Here is a 21,596-nt window from a genome sequence, read left to right as displayed (position 1 = left end):
TGAGTTAGATATAAACCAAAGAAACTGGAATAATTATAAGAACGTCAGCAATTTATTGATCGCATAACATGCCCAAAACGGAATTTTTAATGAACATAAAGGCCTTCCTTAAACTAAGAAGGAAAAATAAGTATAGCATAATGATCGGTGACTTTAATTCTGATATAAGCCAAGATACTTTAGATTAACAATGAAGAATATCATGTAAAACTAAAGAAAAACTTTATAATATTTCGAAAAAGGATTCTAATTTCTAATATCTATCAATTGCAACGGTAGTCGATTCAATTAATCGATCCGTTCGCGATTCGGTAACTCGCGCGTTAGTACGAACAATTAAGAGATGGAGGGGGCGCGCGAGCATTTAAATTAAACAGTTACGCCTCAGCGGTTCACGCGAGTTTACCGCCGATATTGTTTTGCACCGTGTTTCGCCGTTATTAAAGATTTTCTGGGACAATTACGTGCGTGAGTGCAACGACGGTATTCCAGCAGCAAGTAGCAGCAGTGCAAAAGCAGTATTGCAGCAGATTAGAGGCAGAGTGAGGCAGCGCAGCTGATAAATAGGAGGGCAGCGGCAGTTGATATATTTCATCAACAATTACGGTTGATCACCGTAATTGCACCGCAGGGTAGGTGCACCTCCCGTCATTATTTCGTGACAAAATACATTCGGTATTTTGTCAATCGTGATAGCGATTTTTTTTTTGTATTCGCTCCAAGCGTTAGTTCGCGGTAAAATTCGAATCTTCTCTATCTCTCTCTCACCGAATACTATTCATTGCAAAATCCTGTTCGCGAGCGTTAGTCTTTCGGCCCAATAAAGACTGTAGTTATTTTTATTAATTAAAGTTAGTCAAATTTATTCGCCGATTACGTCATTTAATTTTCCCAGTAGCTTAAGCGATTTGTAAAAGACTTAGGTTTTAACCCGATTACATCTAGGGGATTAAGTGGATTAGGCGTAAAGTCGCCCACACCTAAGATTCATCGAGTGTCACAAGGCACTTTTTTTCAAATAACCTCCCCCGTTACACGATATTAAAAATTAAAAATTTAATTAATATTAAAATATATTATTTATTTAAAAACTCTGGACAAACATATTAATACAGTAGAAGAAAACTTTTACAGAAAACTAATAAAAACTTCATCATATAATCCAAAGAAGCTATGGTTAATTATAAGCAATAAATAAGGCAAAACTTCCAAAATAAGTAAAAACACTGAATACATAATTGTTAATAATACTAAAATTATTGAAACAATAAAAAATACAAAAAAATAAGAATGAATTTTTCTACAATATTTGGAAGGATATAATTGACAATATTATTCCTCCACAGAATAAAGACACAATGATGCCTAACTAATATTCACAAAATACACGAAATTATTCACAAAATGAAAAGTAAAAGTGAAAGTATCAATAGAACCTCAAATTATAAAATCACTATCTAACTACGTATCATTACTACTTGTATATATAATTAATATAAACATAGAAAAAGAGATATGGCTAAATGCATTTAAAAAAGTCAAAATGATACCTATACATAAACCCAAAGATAAACATTCATCGACTAACTATAAGACCTACTCGTATATCACTAATTTTTAACGTTGAAAAAATGTTTGAAAAAATTATATATAAAAGATTATTAAATTTTAAAGATGACTGCAATCTAATATTTAACAATTTAAATTCAGGAGAAATAAAATAACCAAAGATGCTTTATTATGTACGAGCGCTATATACAAACAACTACACACTGGAGATTCAATAGCAATCATCTGTCTCAATCTTTTAAAAGCTTTCAACATAGTTGACCATATATTACTGGACGAATTATAACATTAGGGAGTAAGAGGCAAAATATATAATCTCATTGAGTTATTTAGGTAATGTTAATATGATGATCACAAAGTAAAATTAAAATTTTGTAATTAGAATTGTATCAATGTAGCTAGGTAATATGTATCAATGTAGCTAGGTCTTTGAAGCATAATACCCCAATGGAGTGTAAACACTTAGTGGAGAGAGCAAGCCAATTTAACTAGAGTTTATAATACCTGACATGTGAAGTACTATTTTTAAAGGGAATAACAGAGATGTGACCTATTTTGAATTCGAGGCATTCCGTTCTATCTACAAATTAGAGACCCTCATTTTATCAAGGTCTTGATAAACTATGGGGTAATACTCAAAATATGGAAAAGCCAGTGCTTCCACAAAGTGTTTTCTCAAAGTAAAGTATAATGATTTTGTATAAAATTTTAAGAATATAGTGATACATAAATATTCCTAACTATCGCGTGAATATGGATCTTCCAATCATAAGCAGTTGAAATAGTGATGCTGAAATTGAGAACTGTTGTTGAATAGAGAATGCCAGTTCCATTTAAGATAATGCGAGGATATTGTGCAGTATATTTGGTAGATCATTTATATATATAGCAAACAGCAATGCTTCAAGAACATTGCCTTTAAGGAACACCAGTGAATGTATAGAGCCATTCCGAACATGAAACACCATCCTCAACAACCGCCTGCAGCCTATCTGCTAAGTCAGAGAAAAACGATTGTAAAGTAATATCAGAAAAGTTCAAGGAGCTAAGTTTATATATTAATATTCATACGGAATAGAATGAAATATGTTAAAAAAATCAAACAAAATAAGAATTATGGAAAGTGAGTTTTCTATTATCTATAGTATATCTGATATCGTCGATCAGTGCTGCTAAAGGCATCTGAGTACTGTAGCAAAAATGAAAACTAGTCTGACGGGAATTCAAAATATTGTGAAACACAAGAAAGGTTGTAAAGATGGGCATGCATCAAGCGTTGTAAAGTTTTCGAAGTAGTGCAGAGATGAGCTATCGAGCGAATGTGAGCTGGTGAGGAGGAATAGCGAACCTTCACCAGTGGACGAATTTTCGTTTGTTTCCAGAAAGAAGAAAAATTATCTAAACTAATCGAAGTATTAAAGAGATCAGTTGGATAAGGGGTAAATTCATGTGAGAGAAGCTTTCACATTTTTGACAAGACTTCATCGGGACCTCGGTCAGTTGATGTGTTCGTAGTAATAGCTTTCTCAATATCACTGACATTAATTAAAGTGAGGATAAATTCAAGTAAGTTAGTCTGTGTAGACTGCATTGTCAAAATAGATTGAAAATTAGAGTAATTAAGAGAAGGATACCAATTTGAAACAGAAATATAATACCTGTTTTCGAGTCTTTTACTATACTTTTCATACTATAGTTTCCAAAGTCAAAAGCTCATGTTAAATAATATGATTCGAATAGTAGTTCTCTATTATACATTATATAAGCTATAAAATACCATTGGATATATGTTGCTTTGTTTTCGCTGTTAAAAGATAATTTTTTTGTCTAAATTTTTTTCTGAATCTCCCATAATCCGTCACATACGACAATACCATAGTGCTAATGATCTCTTACATGTTACGTACTTGATCAATTGCATACGACTATACTTGAGGGTATATAACACTTCCTCAGGCGTTGCTCATTTCCTACTTCTATTTCCAACAACCATTGGTACATGCGGCTATTTTTATTCAAGTTTTCTGTCAAGTTTAGCAGATGATAAATGAGATATGCGATTTATTACTAAAAGTATACCTAAGTAAGAATAATAAACCAACCATCAATCTGTCCCACCGGATATATTTATTGCACGCATATCCTTTACACCAATATCGCCTACTGTCTTTTTTGCCTCTCTTCCGCGCGTATATTAAAGAATAAGTAACAGAAAGTCACAGGCTACGTTAGTAATTTGGAAAATCGTCTTTCTTTGTAACATCTTATATTATTCTATTTTTTTAACAAATAACTAATAAATAAAAAATGAAATCTCAAAGATATAATATTAATACTGTAGTTTAGAAAAATATTATTTCAAATTAGCTCTGAAATTATAGTAATAAAATAACGCCTTCAAAATCTGTACTATTATGATTTAATGATCTAAATATTCATTACAGATCTTGGTGCATGCAGCTGGCGAAGCGTCATTTAAAAGAGAAACGAGAACAGCAACCAATTCTAGTAATGACACAAATGAAATAAATTCTAAACGAAAATGGACTCATATAAATTTTAATCTTCACGAAATAGAAAATCACAAGAACAAAAAAAGAAGAAAATCTGAAAATGAATGAAATTACTAGTTTCTCCGTAAATTAAATTTTCAATAAAATGATAAAATTGAAAAAGATACATTTATATATACATCAATTATTCATGTGAATATGAAATGTTTTGGCAAGTTGTATAAAAATAATACTTTTTTGTAAAGAAAATGAAACGACTAATGATATTTTTCATTTATTTGTACTAGAAAATATTCAATATAGTCAAATTAACTCGATTCTTATTAACTTTTGCTCATGCTATGTATGTGAATGTTATATGCGAATAGTGGCGAGTCTAGCCGATAAAGTGAGACACAATTTATATTGTAAATCGGTGGCTACAATACGAGAGTCGTTTGAAAAGTCCGTGCAAAAATGAAAACAACTTGATTTTTTAAATAAATATTTCTTATTTTTCAACATAGTCTCCTTTTAAGTTTATATACTTCATCCAACGCTGTTTTAGTTTGTTCATCTCTTCCAAATAATAGGAGTTGTCCATGTCTGTAAAATAGGCATTCGTTCCTGCAATCATCTCATTAGAATAAAATCTTTTCTCCGCTAGCCATTTTTTTATATTAAGGAACAAGTGTCCGACGGAGCCAAATCTGGAGAATAAGGGTGATGTAAAACAGATCGAAACTTTATTTCCATCAGTTTTGCGGTCACAACTGTTGAAATGTAAGCTAGTGCGTTGTCGTGATGGAAAAGGACTTTTTTTGTGGGACAATCGTGGACGTTTTTCTTGTAATTCGGTTTTCAAACGATCTAATAACGATGAATAATATTCACCTGTCATGGTTTTACCCTTTTTTAGATAGTCGATGAAGATTATTCTTTATGAATTCTAAAAGACAGTCGCCATAACCTTCCCGGTCGAAGGAATGGTTTTTGCCTTTTTGGTGCAGATTCACCCTTGGTAACATATTGTTTAGACTGTTCTTTGGTCTCAGGAGTGGAGTGATATTTCATTTACAATTACAAAGCGATGTTTAAAGTACCGTGGATTTCACTAGAACAGCTGCAAACCGTACTTGCAAGACTTCACACAATCTCGTTTTTGGTCAATCGTAAGCAATCCTGATACCCACCTAGCGTATAGCTTTTTCATGTCCAAATGTTGGTGCAAAATATTATGTGCTCGTTTGCTCGAGATAACATTTACAACACAAGCAATTTTATACACCTTCACTCTTCTGCCAGTCATCACCATATCATGGATTTTATCAATGAGTTCTGGAATGGTGACCTCGACAGGGCATTCAGAACGTTCAGCGTCTTTTGAGCTCATATGGCCACTCTGAGAATTTAAAAACCACTTATATACCATTTTTGTCGTAGGTTCACAATTACCATAGTGTTTATCAAGCTTCTGTTCAGTTTCCTGAGACGTTTTACTTTTAATAAAGTTATGTTTAATCAAAACACGAAATTCTTTTTCGTTTATATTTTTAAAATCATTCGATTGCTTTGATTCAAACGAGTGTGAAACAAAAAGTAATAGAACGATTTGGCTGAAATTTGGTGTGTGCTCTTCCAAGATGTGCTACTAACTGAAAATAACATTGATAAGCACCAGTATCACCATCTCTCTGACTTTGCACAGACTTTTCAAACGACCTTCGTACAACTGATGTCTTTAATGAAATCAATAAACTTTTAGGAATGAGAATAAACATGCATATACAAGAAATCATGCCGGCGTTTCGAGAATAAGGTTTATTATTGCCAACCCATTCACAAAATAAAAACAAATCGTAATAGAGATCGTCGGATCCAGCATTTGCGCTCGTCTTTCTCATCCACGTATCGTCACCGAGTCGTGAGAGTATGTTTGTTTTCCACACAGTCATACGGTTTTCTTATTATTGAAGTACCGATTACCATCTTGACTCTCCTTGATGAGCTGGTGGAGAGGAGAGAAGAGAAGAAGAGAATGAACAACGATTTCGTGTGAGCGCGCATTAACTTGGCTCATTCCAAGGCATGTGAGAAGGAAGGAGACAGAGAGAGACAGAAAGACAGAGGCAGAGAGAATTAAGGGATGCTTGACCAAAGGGCGCGCCATGAAGTTCAAGAATCAGACGGTATTCTAAACAATCGGTACTAGAAGATTGGCTTTTTACGAGAGCATTCCGTCTCTCACTAATTGATCTTTCAGAAGGCGGTATGACGCAAAACCACCAGCAAGCAGCCAGCGTGTAGCAGCCACAACTGCAATTAGGTCAGCCGGACTTGAGGAGCAACCAGTGAGATTCACCGTTACACCGGCCAGAGAACTATGCCCGACATGGGGCCGACTTTACCCGCTAAAATGATCAGTGCGTACTGTCGAAACGCGGTGGTCGCAGCAAATGTCAGCCATTTTTGGCTGTTATGAGTGGTGTTGTTCTCATTCTGCTGCAAACATCAAAGAGTCTACTCTCTTGAAGAACATTTGATTCAACAATACCATTGATTACATATATAGACACATCTTTTTCAATTAAATTTATAAAATAAAGTAAAATTTGTTGAAAAGTAAATTATAATTGTAAACATTACTTAAATCACATATAATATTGTGTAACTAATCAGGTTTCTCAATCATTATTGAACAACTTCATTTGTATTTTTAGTATTGTCTTACTCGGCTTGTTTAATGAGTTAAGGGATCATTCTGGTTCAATACTTTTGAAAAATTGATTTTTTGTCACTTTTCGAAAGTATATATATGAGTAATTCTAGGCTATTTCGATTGACTTGTAACCCTTAGGTTACGGATTTTTTTTTAATTTGGCACAATTGTTGTACACATAAAACTGAGATTTTTCCCAAATTTTGGAGACGATACATTAATTATATCAAAAGTTATTAACAATTAAAGAAAAATGATAAAAAATTTTCAAACAGCTATATTTTAAAAACTAATAAAGATATCGAAGTCGGATTTTTTTCAAAATACTTATAATGCCTTAAAATTTCGAAATAATTACAACAATAAACAATAAAAATTTTTTTTCGAAAGTTATTAACTTTTTGTTTAAACAATTGCTAATATCTCAAAAAGTATATTTTTTTTTTTGAAAAATTCTTGCTCCTACGTATTCCTGAGGATTTTTGCTATCGAAATCAATCATAAAATTCAAGGGCCCGACATATCGGAAAGCGTAGCCCTAATCAAAAGAAGATGCCTCGGCGTAAGGCTGCGGTAGCGCTCCAGCGGACTCACGGTCGAAAGGTACTTTAGCTTTAATCTAAAAAACTAATAAAGATACCGAATCGGAGTTTTCCCAAATTACTTATAATACCTTGAACTTTCGAAATAATTACAACAATAAACAATAAAAATTTTTTTTCGAAAGATATTAACTTTTTGTTTAAACAATTGCTAATATCTCAAAAAGTATATTTTTTTTTGAAAAATTCTTGCTCCTACGTATTCCTGAGGATTTTTGCTATCGAAATCAATCATAAAATTCAAGGGCCCGACATATCGGAAAGCGTAGCCCTAATCAAAAGAAGACGCCTCGGCGTAAGGCTGCGGTAGCGCTCCAGCGGACTCACGGTCGAAAGGTACTTTAGCTTTAATCTAAAAAACTAATAAAGATACCGAATCGGAGTTTTCCCAAATTACTTATAATACCTTGAACTTTCGAAATAATTACAACAATAAACAATAAAAATTTTTTTTCGAAAGTTATTAACTTTTTGTTTAAACAATTGCTAATATCTCGAAAAGTATTTTTTTTTTGAAAAATTCTTGCTCCTACGTATTCCTGAGGATTTTTGCTATCGAAATCAATCATAAAATTCAAGGGCCCGACATATCGGAAAGCGTAGCCCTAATTAAAAGAAGATGCCTCGGTGTCCGGTCGCTGATTGGATAGAATGGAAAAAAACGAACATTATGAAGAGGCAGAAGGCAAACTGTAAAGTGCAGGCATCGCTGACTACAATAAAGTAAGGCTTTTTCATGATTTTTCATTAAAAAAAAGTTTAAACGCGTTTTTCTCAAAACAACGTTTTTTCGATCGGTGAGTGTGATTTCTCCGAAACCACTGAACCAATCCTTCTCAAATTTGGACCACATATTCTACATATGAATAGTTCTCGGACTGACTATAATCGTTTTAAAATATTAATTTTTTCTACTTTTTTTTTCATAAAAAATCGGTGAAAAAAAACGTTTTTTATTCAAAATTTTGACGCCATTTTGTAATTTTTTGAAAAAAATTAATTTCTATAGTCAACCCAATAGCCACTGTAATACAAAATCTAAAACCATTTTAGTTTTTTGTTTCAGATCAACCATTGTCAAGATATCAAATCCACCAATAGCATACCTACTTTTTAAAGAGTTACGTTTTCCAGCTAGTTTCATAAAAACAAGTGTTAAAAATAATTGAAAAAAAATTTTGTTTGTACTTGAATACTGTATTTGTAGAGCCCAATAACTTTTATGTTAAAACTTAAAAAAAAACTTAAAAAAAGTTCACAAAAATAGCATTTTTTTTCAGCGCATGAACCAGAATGATCCCTTAACTATTATTAAATTAATTAATTCCATCTCCAATTCTGTCGATTTTCATGATTCACTGTTATTAATTTTCTGAAAAATATTTTTTATTATTCTCAAAATGAAAATAAATATATTAGTATTTTATTTAACTCTTCAATGCATAGTTGAATCAAATATTTACTTTGAAAATAGAATACAATAAAAAAATTAATCACAATTTGTTTTGATAAATCAGCTACTAGGAAGTCTGAAAAAATTAATAGATAAGAAAAATGATAATAAATATATTTTTTCCCTAGAATACGTTAGAATCATTAGCTATATAATAGAACCTATCTTAGGAGCTATAGAATTGAAAAAGTACTCTAAACATACTGAAAATTTTTAGTTTTAATATAAAAATGCCGAAAAAAATAGTTTCTGATAGTTTCACTAATATTTATGAGCATTTTTCGTCCCTATATAACCACAAAATTAAGAGGAATTTGACTCGGAAATACCAGTCCGAATTTCAAAAATGTTAATGTGAAAAATGAGTTTGAAGAATTAAATAAACTTGACAATTTCAGTAATTAATAATTTGTTGATAACTCTTCACCGAATATTTTTTTTAGGGAAACTTTCTTCTGCTGAATGATTTTTATTTTTACTATCATTTTACTTAATATTGATTTTTTGAGATATCTTAGCTGATTAATTAATAATTCAAAGTTCTGGCTTTTTGCGTCAATTTCTGAGTATACAGGTTTTTCTTTATAGTGTCAAAATAATATCGTCGCACTAAAATTTTGTATTCTTCACAGGCATTAATTTATTTATAATTTGAACAATAAGAAAAAAGTTGTTCAAAAATCGAAGCTTGAGAAAAAAACTTCATGATTCTAGGTCCTTAAAAAGTATACTTTTGTTTAGGATTTACATATATAATAGGAGGATTACATTTCCTACTCGCTTCGCTCATCAACTCTCCAATCACTTCAATAGTATAATTGAAAAAGGTAACAAACTTAAAGGTAATTTAAGAATTTTTTAGGACATTTAAAAAAAGTTAGTCTTTAAAGCTATAATAAATTTTTTTTAATTATTTGAAAAAAAATAACTTACTTGTTTCAAATTTTTGAATAAACACAAGACTTATTCATATCTCAATACATTTGATAGCACGATTTTAATGTTGTTAAGCTGAATAGAAGTGAAAACCATAATCCAATAAACATAATTGATACATCACATTTAATAATACAGAAAGTTTTGTGGTAAAATTTAACTGTTAATTCCTTTTGAAAGCTTTACCACCTATAATTAATTCGTGCATTTCATGCAGAAACTGCCCTCTTCCCGGATATCGCTAGCTAGAAACTTGCCCAAAGTGGATTGCGCTCGAGACCACAGTACAGCTTAGAAAGAGGGCCCAAGCCGTAATATAGGTCCAAAGGAAGTGCCAGTAGGGTATGAGGCAAATACTAGCATGATTATCAATGAACGTATCGAAAGGCCTATGGAGGCGGTGACTTCGGAATCTGTTTTCCAAAACAAAATTGACGAAAGCCATGAAATCTCTAGAGTTTCAAAATCCAGCCAATAATCTTCTAACGCTACTGGCATGTTTAATGACGAGAGGTTATTGAAACAGAACGTGTCGGAAATAAAAGGCTGTGGATCCTCCAAGATTAGAGCTATTATAGAACCTAGCTGATAAGAAAGAGGAAATGATAGATACGATTCCGAAGATAAAACGAAGTTGCGGTTACCCATCCAAATGAGACATATCTAAAAACGTACACTTTACGATATGTACGCTTCCAGTACTACGATGGGTTTATAGGTGTGTTAATCGCGTTCGAGCTCAGTTGCTCAATGCAGGTAGCTAAAACGGAATCCTGACGTCTACACAATGGCTCAATTATCACAATGCGGGCCGATACATCTTGCTTTTAATATTTGGCGGCGTCACCCGAACTATCAGTGTAACTATAATCTCGAAGCTCGCAGATGAATGCTATGTATAGGTGAACTTCGCCAAAGCATTCAGATCTATAATTGACCATAAACGAAATGAATTCTTCATAAAATGCGTGGACCTTTGTCCGACACCTACAGCCCTTCACCTTCTGGAGGCTCAGCGAGTTTCTCCTTTATCAAGGAACAGATTTACTGATTTTCTCCTCAAGTGAGCACGTTTAGGCTCGCCGAGAAAACGCCAAGGTCATCATGGCGTCTTCTGGGAGCGCGGAATCTCCACTACTACTATCTACGCCGTTTGTTTTCTGGAAGATATCCATTTCTGTACTATCTACAGGAATAGGCCTTGGTATTGGCGTAGAACTTTTTCTCAGATTAGGACGGGGTTTTAACGAACGCATATTCATTAAGGTACTTGTGTATCGAGAAGTGACTGCCACGGAAAATAACGAGCATAAGCAATCTATCTCTAAAAATTGACAGAAAGAATGATATAGAGAAATGATCTAAAAAATTCAGAAGTACACTTAGGAGAAGCATATGTGCGCGCAGTGGTAGGAAGAGAATGACATACGACTATGAGGAATAGTTACGCTAGTAGGAGAGCAAGCCTACACTGACTTTCCTACGTTTTGTGGCCGTGCTTTATTCTCATCGAAGAAGCCGCTTCTTGGTATAACTTCATAGAGAGAAAGAGAGTGGTGATTCGATCAATCCAGAGTGCGTCCGTCGAAAGCTTGACTTCAGACGTCGAAAACGCCAGGAAACTTCTCGGCCCGGTCGTCACTCTCTGGACGCCATGAGAGAAGGATCGGGTTACCGATAGAAAGATTTTACTATCATCATTTTACCATCACTTTTTCCTGCTTTCATTAACATTATCAAAACATTTATATGAAATACGCTGCAATATTTCTGCAAAGTTTTTGGGAAGTCTCTAGAACAGGATTTTTTCTCATTTCATTTGTAAAATTTATGTTTTACTAAAATATTTGGAAATAGCTTGTAACGTTGGAGGCAGGCATGCATTAATGCAGCGTTTCTCCACGCACGAAGCAATCTCCACAGCCGTGGACCACTTGGACTGGCAATAATCTTCCCGTAGGATGATTCAGGTTTATTGGAAAATAAAGACAAAGTGTTTTAATGGTAATGAAGTTAGGAGTGAATATTTTATTGAATCAAAAATACAAATCAATCATGCCGATCATCGGTAGAGGTCTCTCGTTTATCTCTGTAACATAAAATAAGAACACGTCTGTCACAAATAGGAACGTATTAGTTCGCACGTGCCTATTTACAAGTGTACGGCAAGACCGATGGTCAATATCAACTGCCGACCATCGGTAAGGAATCACACTTACTGGTCGATGTGAACTTCCTACCCTTCGAGTGAGGGAGGAACTAATACAATGACTCGAGAGTCTAAAGTGGAAGCGAGACGACCAGTGAATGCGTATTTGTCGCACCCAAGAGGGGAGACTGTCGATAAAACTCCACACAGTCTTGTCAAAAAAGTGGTTGGGCGAATCGCCGTATCACTTCGCTTGGCCGATCCGGTTTCCCTTTCATGGGAGGTTACGGTAAGACAAAGTTGTTCCGGATTGTTCTTCGGTTGTGTATATGAATAATGACCGTCTATTCCTGCTGAGTGATGCTTGCGCCGCCTAGCGACGACTTAGTAACATAGAAAGTGTATATGTTACATATCCCTCTTTCTTGGAAAGGGAAGAAAAGAAAAACACTTATGACGTGATCCATGGTCCGACGTATAGCTCCCTTGGGTAACTGTACTATCATCACTGGCCTCCCCTGTCTCGATGTTCAGTTGTTAAAGTATACGTTAAGGTTGGTTTCAGAATTGTCGATCTTGCTCGGGTATCTTCGGCGTTCTTGACAGTGGAAAGCCGGCAGCTTGATGAAGCTGATGCTGGTGTCAGCCTTTCCGGCCGAGGCGAAGACTGTCCCATCACCTTTCCGACCGATGGGGCAGTCTTCGCCTTCTTCGGAACACTTTCGCCGGGTAGAGTCCACTGTTTCGACTGTTCCTTGGTCTCTGGTGTATACCAGTGGATCCATGTTTCGTCGACTATCACGAAACGACGCAGAAACTCCTTCAGATTGCGCTTAAACAGCGTCAGACATTGCTGTGAAGTTGTCTCACGGTTGCGCTTGTTGTCCAGAGTGAGCAAACGCGGCACCCATCGCGCCGACAGCTTTCTCATGCCCAAAATTTCATGCAGGACATGACCCACGCGGTCTTTTGAGATGCTTACGATCTTAGCTATCTCGCGCACCTTCAATCGTCGATCTGTCAATTCGAGATCGTGAATTTTTATCACGTTATCCTCCGTGGTAGCCGTTTTCGGAGCACCTGGTCGTGGCTCGCTTCAAAAATCGACGTGCGACCACGTTGAAACTCGTTAAACTAATTTTTGACCATCGCCATCAAAGGAGAAGAGTCACCGTACACAGCATCCAAGCGCTTTTTGATTTCGCTGCGCGATTTCCCTTCCAAAAACAAGAATCGAATCACCAACCGATACTGCTCTTTTTCCATTTTTCAAAAATCAAGGGATACACTTACTTTCACACGCTCTCAAAAATAAACTACAACTTCGATCCGGCTGAAATCTTGACAGTAACCATTGAGAAGGTTGTACTACGTGATAGAATATTTCTTTTGCGAGAGTAGCGCCATCGGGCGGTGAGGCTAAGTACTTATCGGACCACCCTCGTCTATAACAGTTAAAAATAAAATACTAATCTTTGTTTAAACGTAAATTACTGTCTTTTTATTACTTAATCTAACTTTTTCACGGCAAACGCAAAGGTTCAGATTAAGGAATACTTTTGTCATCTCCTTTAAACTAGAGGAGAAACTCCCAATATAATAAATGATAGCAATAAAAATATCGACATGGTTCAAAATATCACAGATGCTGATAATAAAACAAGAAAACATGTATCTAACAGCGAACTACCGTATAACATTACTAAATATAAACATCAACACTGTAACGTTTCAAATTATATTACTTTTCAAACGCGTACACATTTTTTAATATATTTGTGAATTATAATGGAATTATGAAAATGCAAATTATGGAAATGACAATAAGAAAATTTCGAAGAACTGTAAGCTTTTATAATTGAAAAAAAAATATATAATGAAACAAAAGAAAAAAACCAATTGTTAAATGAATATTGTTGAAAGAAAAACAAAATTAAATTACAACACCATTCCAAAATTTATATGCTAAAGTTACCATAATGTCCAAGCCTATTACAAAAAGAATACCAAGATTAATATTTAAAAAAACAAATATTAACGACAATACTATTTGTTAAAACATTCTAGCCCATTAAATGATCAAGGATAAGACTCTGCAAACTAAAAACTTACATAAAGATAACAATAAGGATACAATTATAATAAATTCCATGAATTAAGACAACGTAAATACAATTAAAAAACACTATCTAAAAAACTATCAAATAATATTTAAATTGAAAAAGAACAAATTAGAAAACCAATAGTTACGGTTACGGAAATGAAACATATATCGAAACAGACATTAATCAAAGAAATTTTAGCAACTTTGATGATGATAAATGTAAAGTCTCACATGTCTTTTCAAGTGATAGACTAAAGACAAGTAGTGTATTCATTGAAGTAACATCTAATTTATATAAACTGCAACGGGGAAGGTTATCTAAAAAAATGAGAAATTTATTTAAGAACAAACTCCTACGGTGCAGAGCTAACAGCCGCTCCGCTAAACACGTATGATTGTACGTGTATTCGCCTTTACGTCAAATAATTTCGCTTAATTGTCTTCTATCGAACGGAGTTGAACTCACCTTAAGTCACGTGCCTTGTGACACTCGATGAATCTTAGGTGTGGGCATGGAGACTGTATACAGGAGGCAAGGCAGGCCTATACCGCCCGTGTTAAAGCGTTCGGCAAACCCAAGTCACAGTCCCAAAGTAATTAGCCGATTTTAGCGCTGCGTGCGGTAGTTAGTGAACTACTAGAAGACTTACAATATGAGCGCAGCATATCGACCATGGAGACGTATACAGTTTCCATGTTATCGACCATGGTACTGTAGGTGACGAAGATAACCCGCACACGAATATCTTTTTTTATAAAAAGGGATAAATTAATTTTATAGAAAATAAATACTGTTTTACGATAAAAAAGTCTTGCTATTTTGTTCTTAAATGTACATTTTCAAAGTTGAGTGAATAACGTTGAATTTCCTATCTTGAAAAAAAAAATATATATATATATAATAACTAAATTTTTCGAAAAAGTTTTAGAAGTTTGTTTAAGTGAGATTGTTACACACACGCACACACACTTAGAATGATTTTCAAGGTCATTTGAAGGTCACAGTGATTTTTTGCATAGGAACCCCTATTTTTGATTCCGGATTTGGAAATAACGAGAAATTCTACGTTTAGATGAGGTATTATGTGTGGGGTTTGATTGATGATGATGTTCCCGCATATATTTAATATAAACAATTAAATAATGAATATAAAAACTGAAATTAATATTTTGACTATTTGCGTAGTTCTTTAGATTTTAATTTTTTTGCATCATGGACAATATTGTGTCGCTCGCACGCCATTTTCATTCGTCTTTCTAAATAGTAAATTATGAATTTGTATGTTAATTTTATTACATGATCTGTACAACCAACAAACGCTAAAAAGTTCATTTTTATTATTTTTTGAACAATGAACTGCATACTATCTCTAGTCGTGCCATTATTACACTCAATTATAAAGGTTACACAATTTTCAACCATCTTAATTAATTCAAAAACATTGTCGCTAGACTTAATTAAGCCACCAAAACTCTCTCTAGCATTTGTAAGTTGATGGCGTGCAGCAACACTGGAGAACGACTCCAAATGGAGATTACAATTTTCGCACTCGTTGTCCAAATGTCCCGTATCCTAATCTAAAGAAGATAATTGATTCATTTTTTTTGTCATTCAAAATCAAAGTAATTGCCAACATTTAGTTTTTACTAAATTGAAAACAGGTGACAATTACTAATAAATTGAAAAATAATTATAATTATTGTAAATTTTTATGTTAAAAATCTATGCTTTTTATACAATTGAATTATGGCTTTCGTAACAATATTTTTCTATTAAAAAGATAATTATTTTACACGTTAAAAATTTCATGGATAGTTGACAATGACCAGATTAATCATCGTAACTATCATTAAAGTTAAGTATATCGAATGTTATTTATTATTAGACATTATATTGTTTAATAAGGAACTATAAAAATAAAAAAAACTATAAAATTATTAAAATCGAGTGATCGAAAAGCGTATTCTACCATTTCAAAAAAATAACAAAAACGATATATTACAAGACTTTTTCATCGTAAAATAGTATTAATTTTCTATAAAATTAATGGATTCCTTTTTACAAAAAGATATGCAAGGGCGGGTTATCTTCGTCACTTACAGTACCATGGTCGATAACATGGAGACTGTATACATCTCCATGGTCGATAAGCTGCGCTTATATTGTAAATCTTCTAGTGGTTCACTAACTACCGAGCGCGGCGCTAATATCGGCTAATTCCCTCTGAGAAAAAGAGAAAGTTGCCTAGATAAATCGTCTCTGCCTCGCCTCCTGTATACAGTCTCCATGGGTGTGGACGACTTTACGCCTAATCCACTTGATCCCCTAGATGTAATCGGGTTAAAACCTAAGTCATTTACAAATCGCTTAAGCTATTGAGAAAATTAAATGACGTAATCGGCGAATAAATTTGACTAACTTTAATTAATAAAAATAACTACAGTCTTTATTGGGTCGAAAGACTAACGCTCGCGAACAGGATTTTACAATGAATACTATTCGGTGAGAGAGAGAGAGATAGAGAAGATTCGAATTTTACCGCGAACTAACGCTCGGAGCGAATACAAAAAAAAATCGCTATCACGATTAACAAAATACCGAATGTACAGTGCCGGTCAGCCACTTTTACCCCCCCACGGGCAAAATCAGTCTAACTTCAAAGTTTTATATCTCTGGTAGAAATTAATGTACAGAGACGCGCGTGGGTGCGTTTGAAAGGTCTTTCGGAGAGCTTTCGAATGATATGACTCACGGTTGCCATCGATTGTTTTTTTAAATTTTGCAACAATTATGCAAAATTGAAAATTCTGAAATTTTTTTATTATTTTTGACAATTAGCCAATTTTGGACAAAAAATCGTACGAAAATTTGAAGTACACCATTTTTTAGCTATTACAAAGCCCTATCTGAATCACTCATCAAAAATTTATTTTCGTCAAATATGACGCGCGCACGGGCATTTTTTCCTGGAAGTGACAGTTTTTTTCAACATTTTTTATCTCCGTCAAATTGTAACAATCGAAAAAAATTTATAGGAGAAAAAATGTTTGTTTTTTCACGAAGAATACTGCAATAATTTTTTTTTCAGTTTTTCGAAAAATTTTTTTTTTCGGTTTAAATTATTTTTCAAGGTCGAAAAAAAAAAGATTTTTTTTTATGTAATTTACGATACTTGTTATGTAGTATTATTGAATGGGTGGAAAAAAATTTTTTTTTGTGGTTTCTCATCTTTTTAGCGTACCGACTGTGAGAAAAAAAAAATTGAAAAAAACCGAAAAAAAAAATTTTTCGAAAAACCGAAAAAAAAATTATTGCAGTATTCTACGTGAAAAAACAAACATTTTTTCTCCTATAAATTTTTTTTGATTGTTACAATTTGACGGAGATAAAAAATGTTGAAAAAAACTGTCACTTCCAGGAAAAAATGCCCGTGCGCGCGTCATATTTGACGAAAATAAATTTTTGATGAGTGATTCAGATAGGGCTTGGTAATAGCTAAAAAATGGTGTACTTCAAATTTTCGTACGATTTTTTTTCCAAAATTGGCTAACTGTCAAAAATAATAAAAAAATTTCAGAATTTTCAATTTTGTATAATTGTTGCAAAATTTAAAAAAACAATCGATGGTAACCGTGAGTCATATCATTTGAAAGCTCTCCGAAAGACCTTTCAAACGCACTCACGCGCGTATCTGTACGTTAATTTCTACCAGAGATATAAAACTTTGAAGTTAGACTGATTTTGCCCGTGGGGGGGTAAAAGTGGCTGACCGGCACTATATTTTGTCACGCAATAATGACGGGAGGTGCACCTACCCTGCGGTGCAATTACGGTGATCAGCCGTAATTGTTGATGAAATATATCAACTGCCGCTGCCCTCCTGTTTATCAGCTGTGCTGCCTCACTTTGCCTTTAATCTGCTGCAATACTGATTTTGCACTGCTGCTACTTGCTGCTGCAATACCGTCGTTGCACTCACGCACGTAATTGTCCCAGAAAATCTTTAATAACGGCGAAACACGGTGCAAAACTATATCGGCGATAAACTCGCGTCAACAGCTGAAGCGTACTGTTTATTCAAATGTTCGCGCGCCCCCCCCCCTCTCTCTCTTAATTGTTCGTACTAACGCGCGAGAAGCAGAATCGCGAACGGATCAATTAATTGAGTCGACTACCGTTGCAAAACATGTTAAAAATAATAAAAATAGAATATTCATTGAATGCCAAAACTCTAGAGTGCTTGACATCTTTAACATGTATCCGTGCCACAAGTACTCGAGATTTCGCTACAGTCGCAATAAATGCAAAAATGAAGCCAAGTGCATCAAAGACCCTGGCAATTGTATAGTTGACAAAGGTAATTGTAATACCACTAAATACCCAAATTGCTCATACCATAATGAAAAATACAATATGAAATATAACGTGAATCACACAGCAAACGATAGTTTATTGTGTGAAGTACTCAAAAACCAAATAAAAAATTCATCGAAATGACTGACTATATGTATAATCTAATTATCAGCGCTACTTTGGTAAAACAGCGCGCACTATCAGTCATTAAAAATTAACAGGCTTACAATGGATAACGGATCGACAATTAAGACTAACAAGTAGTCCATCATTATCGTTTTTATCATCGCAGAGTCTATCAAATTATACACGAATTAACAGGAACAAAAATGGAAAGTGTTAATGTAAATATTAATAATATAACAATCGCTGATAAAACATGCACTTTAAATAAATATTTAGAACAAGAAAAAGAAACTGTAATATGATTAAATATTAGAAATATTAATGCCAATTATAACAAACTGCTAACTTTTCATAACAGTCTAAATAATAAACCTAGTATTATCATATGCATAGAAACTTATTAATTAATTATCTTCCGATATTCAACATTGCAGGATACAAAATGTACTACAATGGCAGTAGAATAAATAAATTCGATGGAGTGTAATATATATCAGAAATGATATAAAAGAAAACACAACAGAAATACAACATAACAATCTTAAAATATTAACCTTTAAAATACCATGGAAAATAAGAATAAGTTACTACCCTTACCCATACCCAGATCACATTACATGTATAAGACTGAATTTTTAATGAACTTGAATTTATTTCTAAAACTAATACAAAAAACAAAAGTGTAATTATTGCTGGCGATTTTAACTTCAATGACATAATTTATTAAGAATTTCTACAAGTCCTATTATAAAATGGATATAGTCCAAGATTTAGTAGCATTATTCGACCATTCTTAGATCATAACAACAAAGGTACTTGCAGTAGTATAGCAATGTATGTTCCAGCACACCTGCGGGGGGTCTGTAACCCTTTGGCCCCACCGGACTGAACCCTTTAGCCCCCCTGGCCCTTTCATGTTAATAATAATTATTATTGTTAACAATTATTATTAACAATATTCGTGGGGGGTCGCTGGTTTAACCCTTTGATTCCCTAGCCTAACCCTTCCATGTTAATTATTATTAATATTAATAATTGTTTATAATTTTTTAAGGAAGGTTTCTAGGGCTCCTAGTCCCTAGGGACCCTATACCAAGTGCTTTCAGTCTAATTAAATTTAAATGTTTTTTTTAAGTTATAAATATATATTATTGACAATTTACTTGCTACATTGAGAATGAAACGAATAGAAAATAGCGAAGATTTTTTGAAAAAAATGAAGAGACAGACTGGAGAATCGAACCGAAGTCCTCTGGGTTGGCAGGCTAGCGTTCTACAACTAGAGCCAATGCCACATGTACCTTAGAGGATGCATATTGTGTATATTAGCTACATACGCATACATTTGGTATAGGGCTTGAGCATGCGGAGGAGGAGAGAAGCGCGTGCTGTCTATAGTTCCAACTTGAGGATGCGTGCTCTCTCTCTCTCTCCCTCTCTCTAGCTCTGACTTAGCGTGGACCATAGCGTGCGGAGGCGGAGGGGAGCGCATGATCAGCTATGCTTACTAACTACCCTATTATCTTAAGTTGATTATGTCTATCATAATCACAGCTGGTTTAAGGATGGTCAAACAAACTCATTAGCGCGGACGCGTGACCATCTGCGTTTAATGTGTTTTTTTGCGGATGACCATAAAGTCACTGGGACGTCAAGATTTATAGAGTTTTTAGAAAGTGACAAACTTTCTAGCCTACATGGAGAGGGAAAGGGTACACCAAACGTCCTATCTCACTCAAAGAATGTCTACGTTTGTGTGTAGCGTTACATATATTGTAGAAAATTCGTACCTGATACGAGGGTTGCTACTGATATTTTGAACCTAATAATGAAAAGACAGTAATTTATTATCTAAAATGGCTTTATTGTTTTTCGAAGTATTCTCCATGATGATAAATGCACTTTTGCATGCGCTCGAACCAATTTTCGTAACACTTTTTCCACTCTGATTGAGGTACCTCCAAAACATGGTTTTTGAATGCATCAACGGCTTCTTCAGGCGCCGAAAAACGTTGTCCACGCAATTTATTCTTGATATGCGGGAATAAAAAGAAATCATTTGGTGCTAAATCAGGGCTGTATGGAGGATGACCCATCAATTCAACGTTTTGGCCAGTCAAATAGGAGGTTGTTTTAGCTGATGTGTGAGAGCTTGCATTGTCATGATGAAGAATGATCCTTCGTTGTCGCTTCTTTTTTCGTATTTCACCAAGCACTTCTGGCAAATAAATGGTTGTGTACCATTTAGAATTCACTGTTCTACGATGCTTTAACGGTACAGTTGCCACATGTCCAGTTATTCCAAAGAAAGAGGCGATCATGTGCTTCGAAGTGCTTCGCGCACGAATCACTTTTGTTGGATTCGGCTCGTCTTGGAAGACCCATACAGTGGATTGCTGTTTTGTTTCGGGCTCATATGCATAGATCCAAGATTCGTCACCTGTGTAGATGTTATACACAGCGTTTAATGCACCGCGATTGTATTTTTTGAGCATTTCTTTGCACCAATTGATGCGAGCATCTTTTTGAGCTTTTGTCAAATTATGGGGGATCCAACGCGAACAAATCTTTTTTACAGCTAAATGTTCATACAATATCTTATTGATGCTCGTCATACTAATGCCCAAGGATGCCTCAATCTCACGATATGTTACATGCTGATCTTGCTTTATTAGTTCGTGCACAGCATCAATGTTTTCTGGCACAACAACTGATTTTGGACGACCTTCACGACTTTCATCCCCGAGCGAACTGCGGCCACGATTAAATTCATTATACCAGCGTTTCACAGTGGCAAGGGCTTCATCGCCAAAAATCGAAGTAAGTTGATCGATGCACTCCTGTCTTGATAGCCCACGTCGAAAGTCGTAGAAAATTATCGCACGAAAATGCTCACGACTTAATTCCATTTTTTGCCCGAGATGAATTTTTCAAGTTACTGTGAACAACACAAATTGCACTCAAATAAAAAAATGTTCTAAAGAAGATTATGATTAAAAATGTCAAACTTTCCACTGGAAACGTCAGATGGTGCCTCTAAACACTTAGTATTGCCAAGGCTCAAAATATAAGTAGCAACCCTCGTAATAGTG

General features: G+C 34.4%; 1 protein-coding gene across 1 annotated transcript in view; it reads left to right on the top strand.

Moving 5' to 3' along the window:
* Positions 1-5,819, top strand: part of LOC131663142 (probable serine/threonine-protein kinase DDB_G0283337) — a 270,050-nt gene extending 264,231 nt beyond the window's left edge. Inside the window, exon 4 of the mRNA XM_058933298.1 lies at positions 4,014-5,819. Within this exon, the coding sequence (XP_058789281.1) occupies positions 4,014-4,190 (177 nt within the window). The 3' untranslated portion in view covers positions 4,191-5,819. The remainder of the gene's footprint in view (positions 1-4,013) is intronic.
* Positions 5,820-21,596: the final 15,777 nt, after the last annotated feature.

Source organism: Phymastichus coffea, unplaced genomic scaffold, assembly GCF_024137745.1.
Source record: "Phymastichus coffea isolate CEN01 unplaced genomic scaffold, Cenicafe_Pcof_1.1 PCOF00002, whole genome shotgun sequence".
Lineage (NCBI taxonomy): Eukaryota > Metazoa > Arthropoda > Insecta > Hymenoptera > Eulophidae > Phymastichus > Phymastichus coffea.
This window is presented reverse-complemented; position numbering and strand designations above follow the sequence as displayed.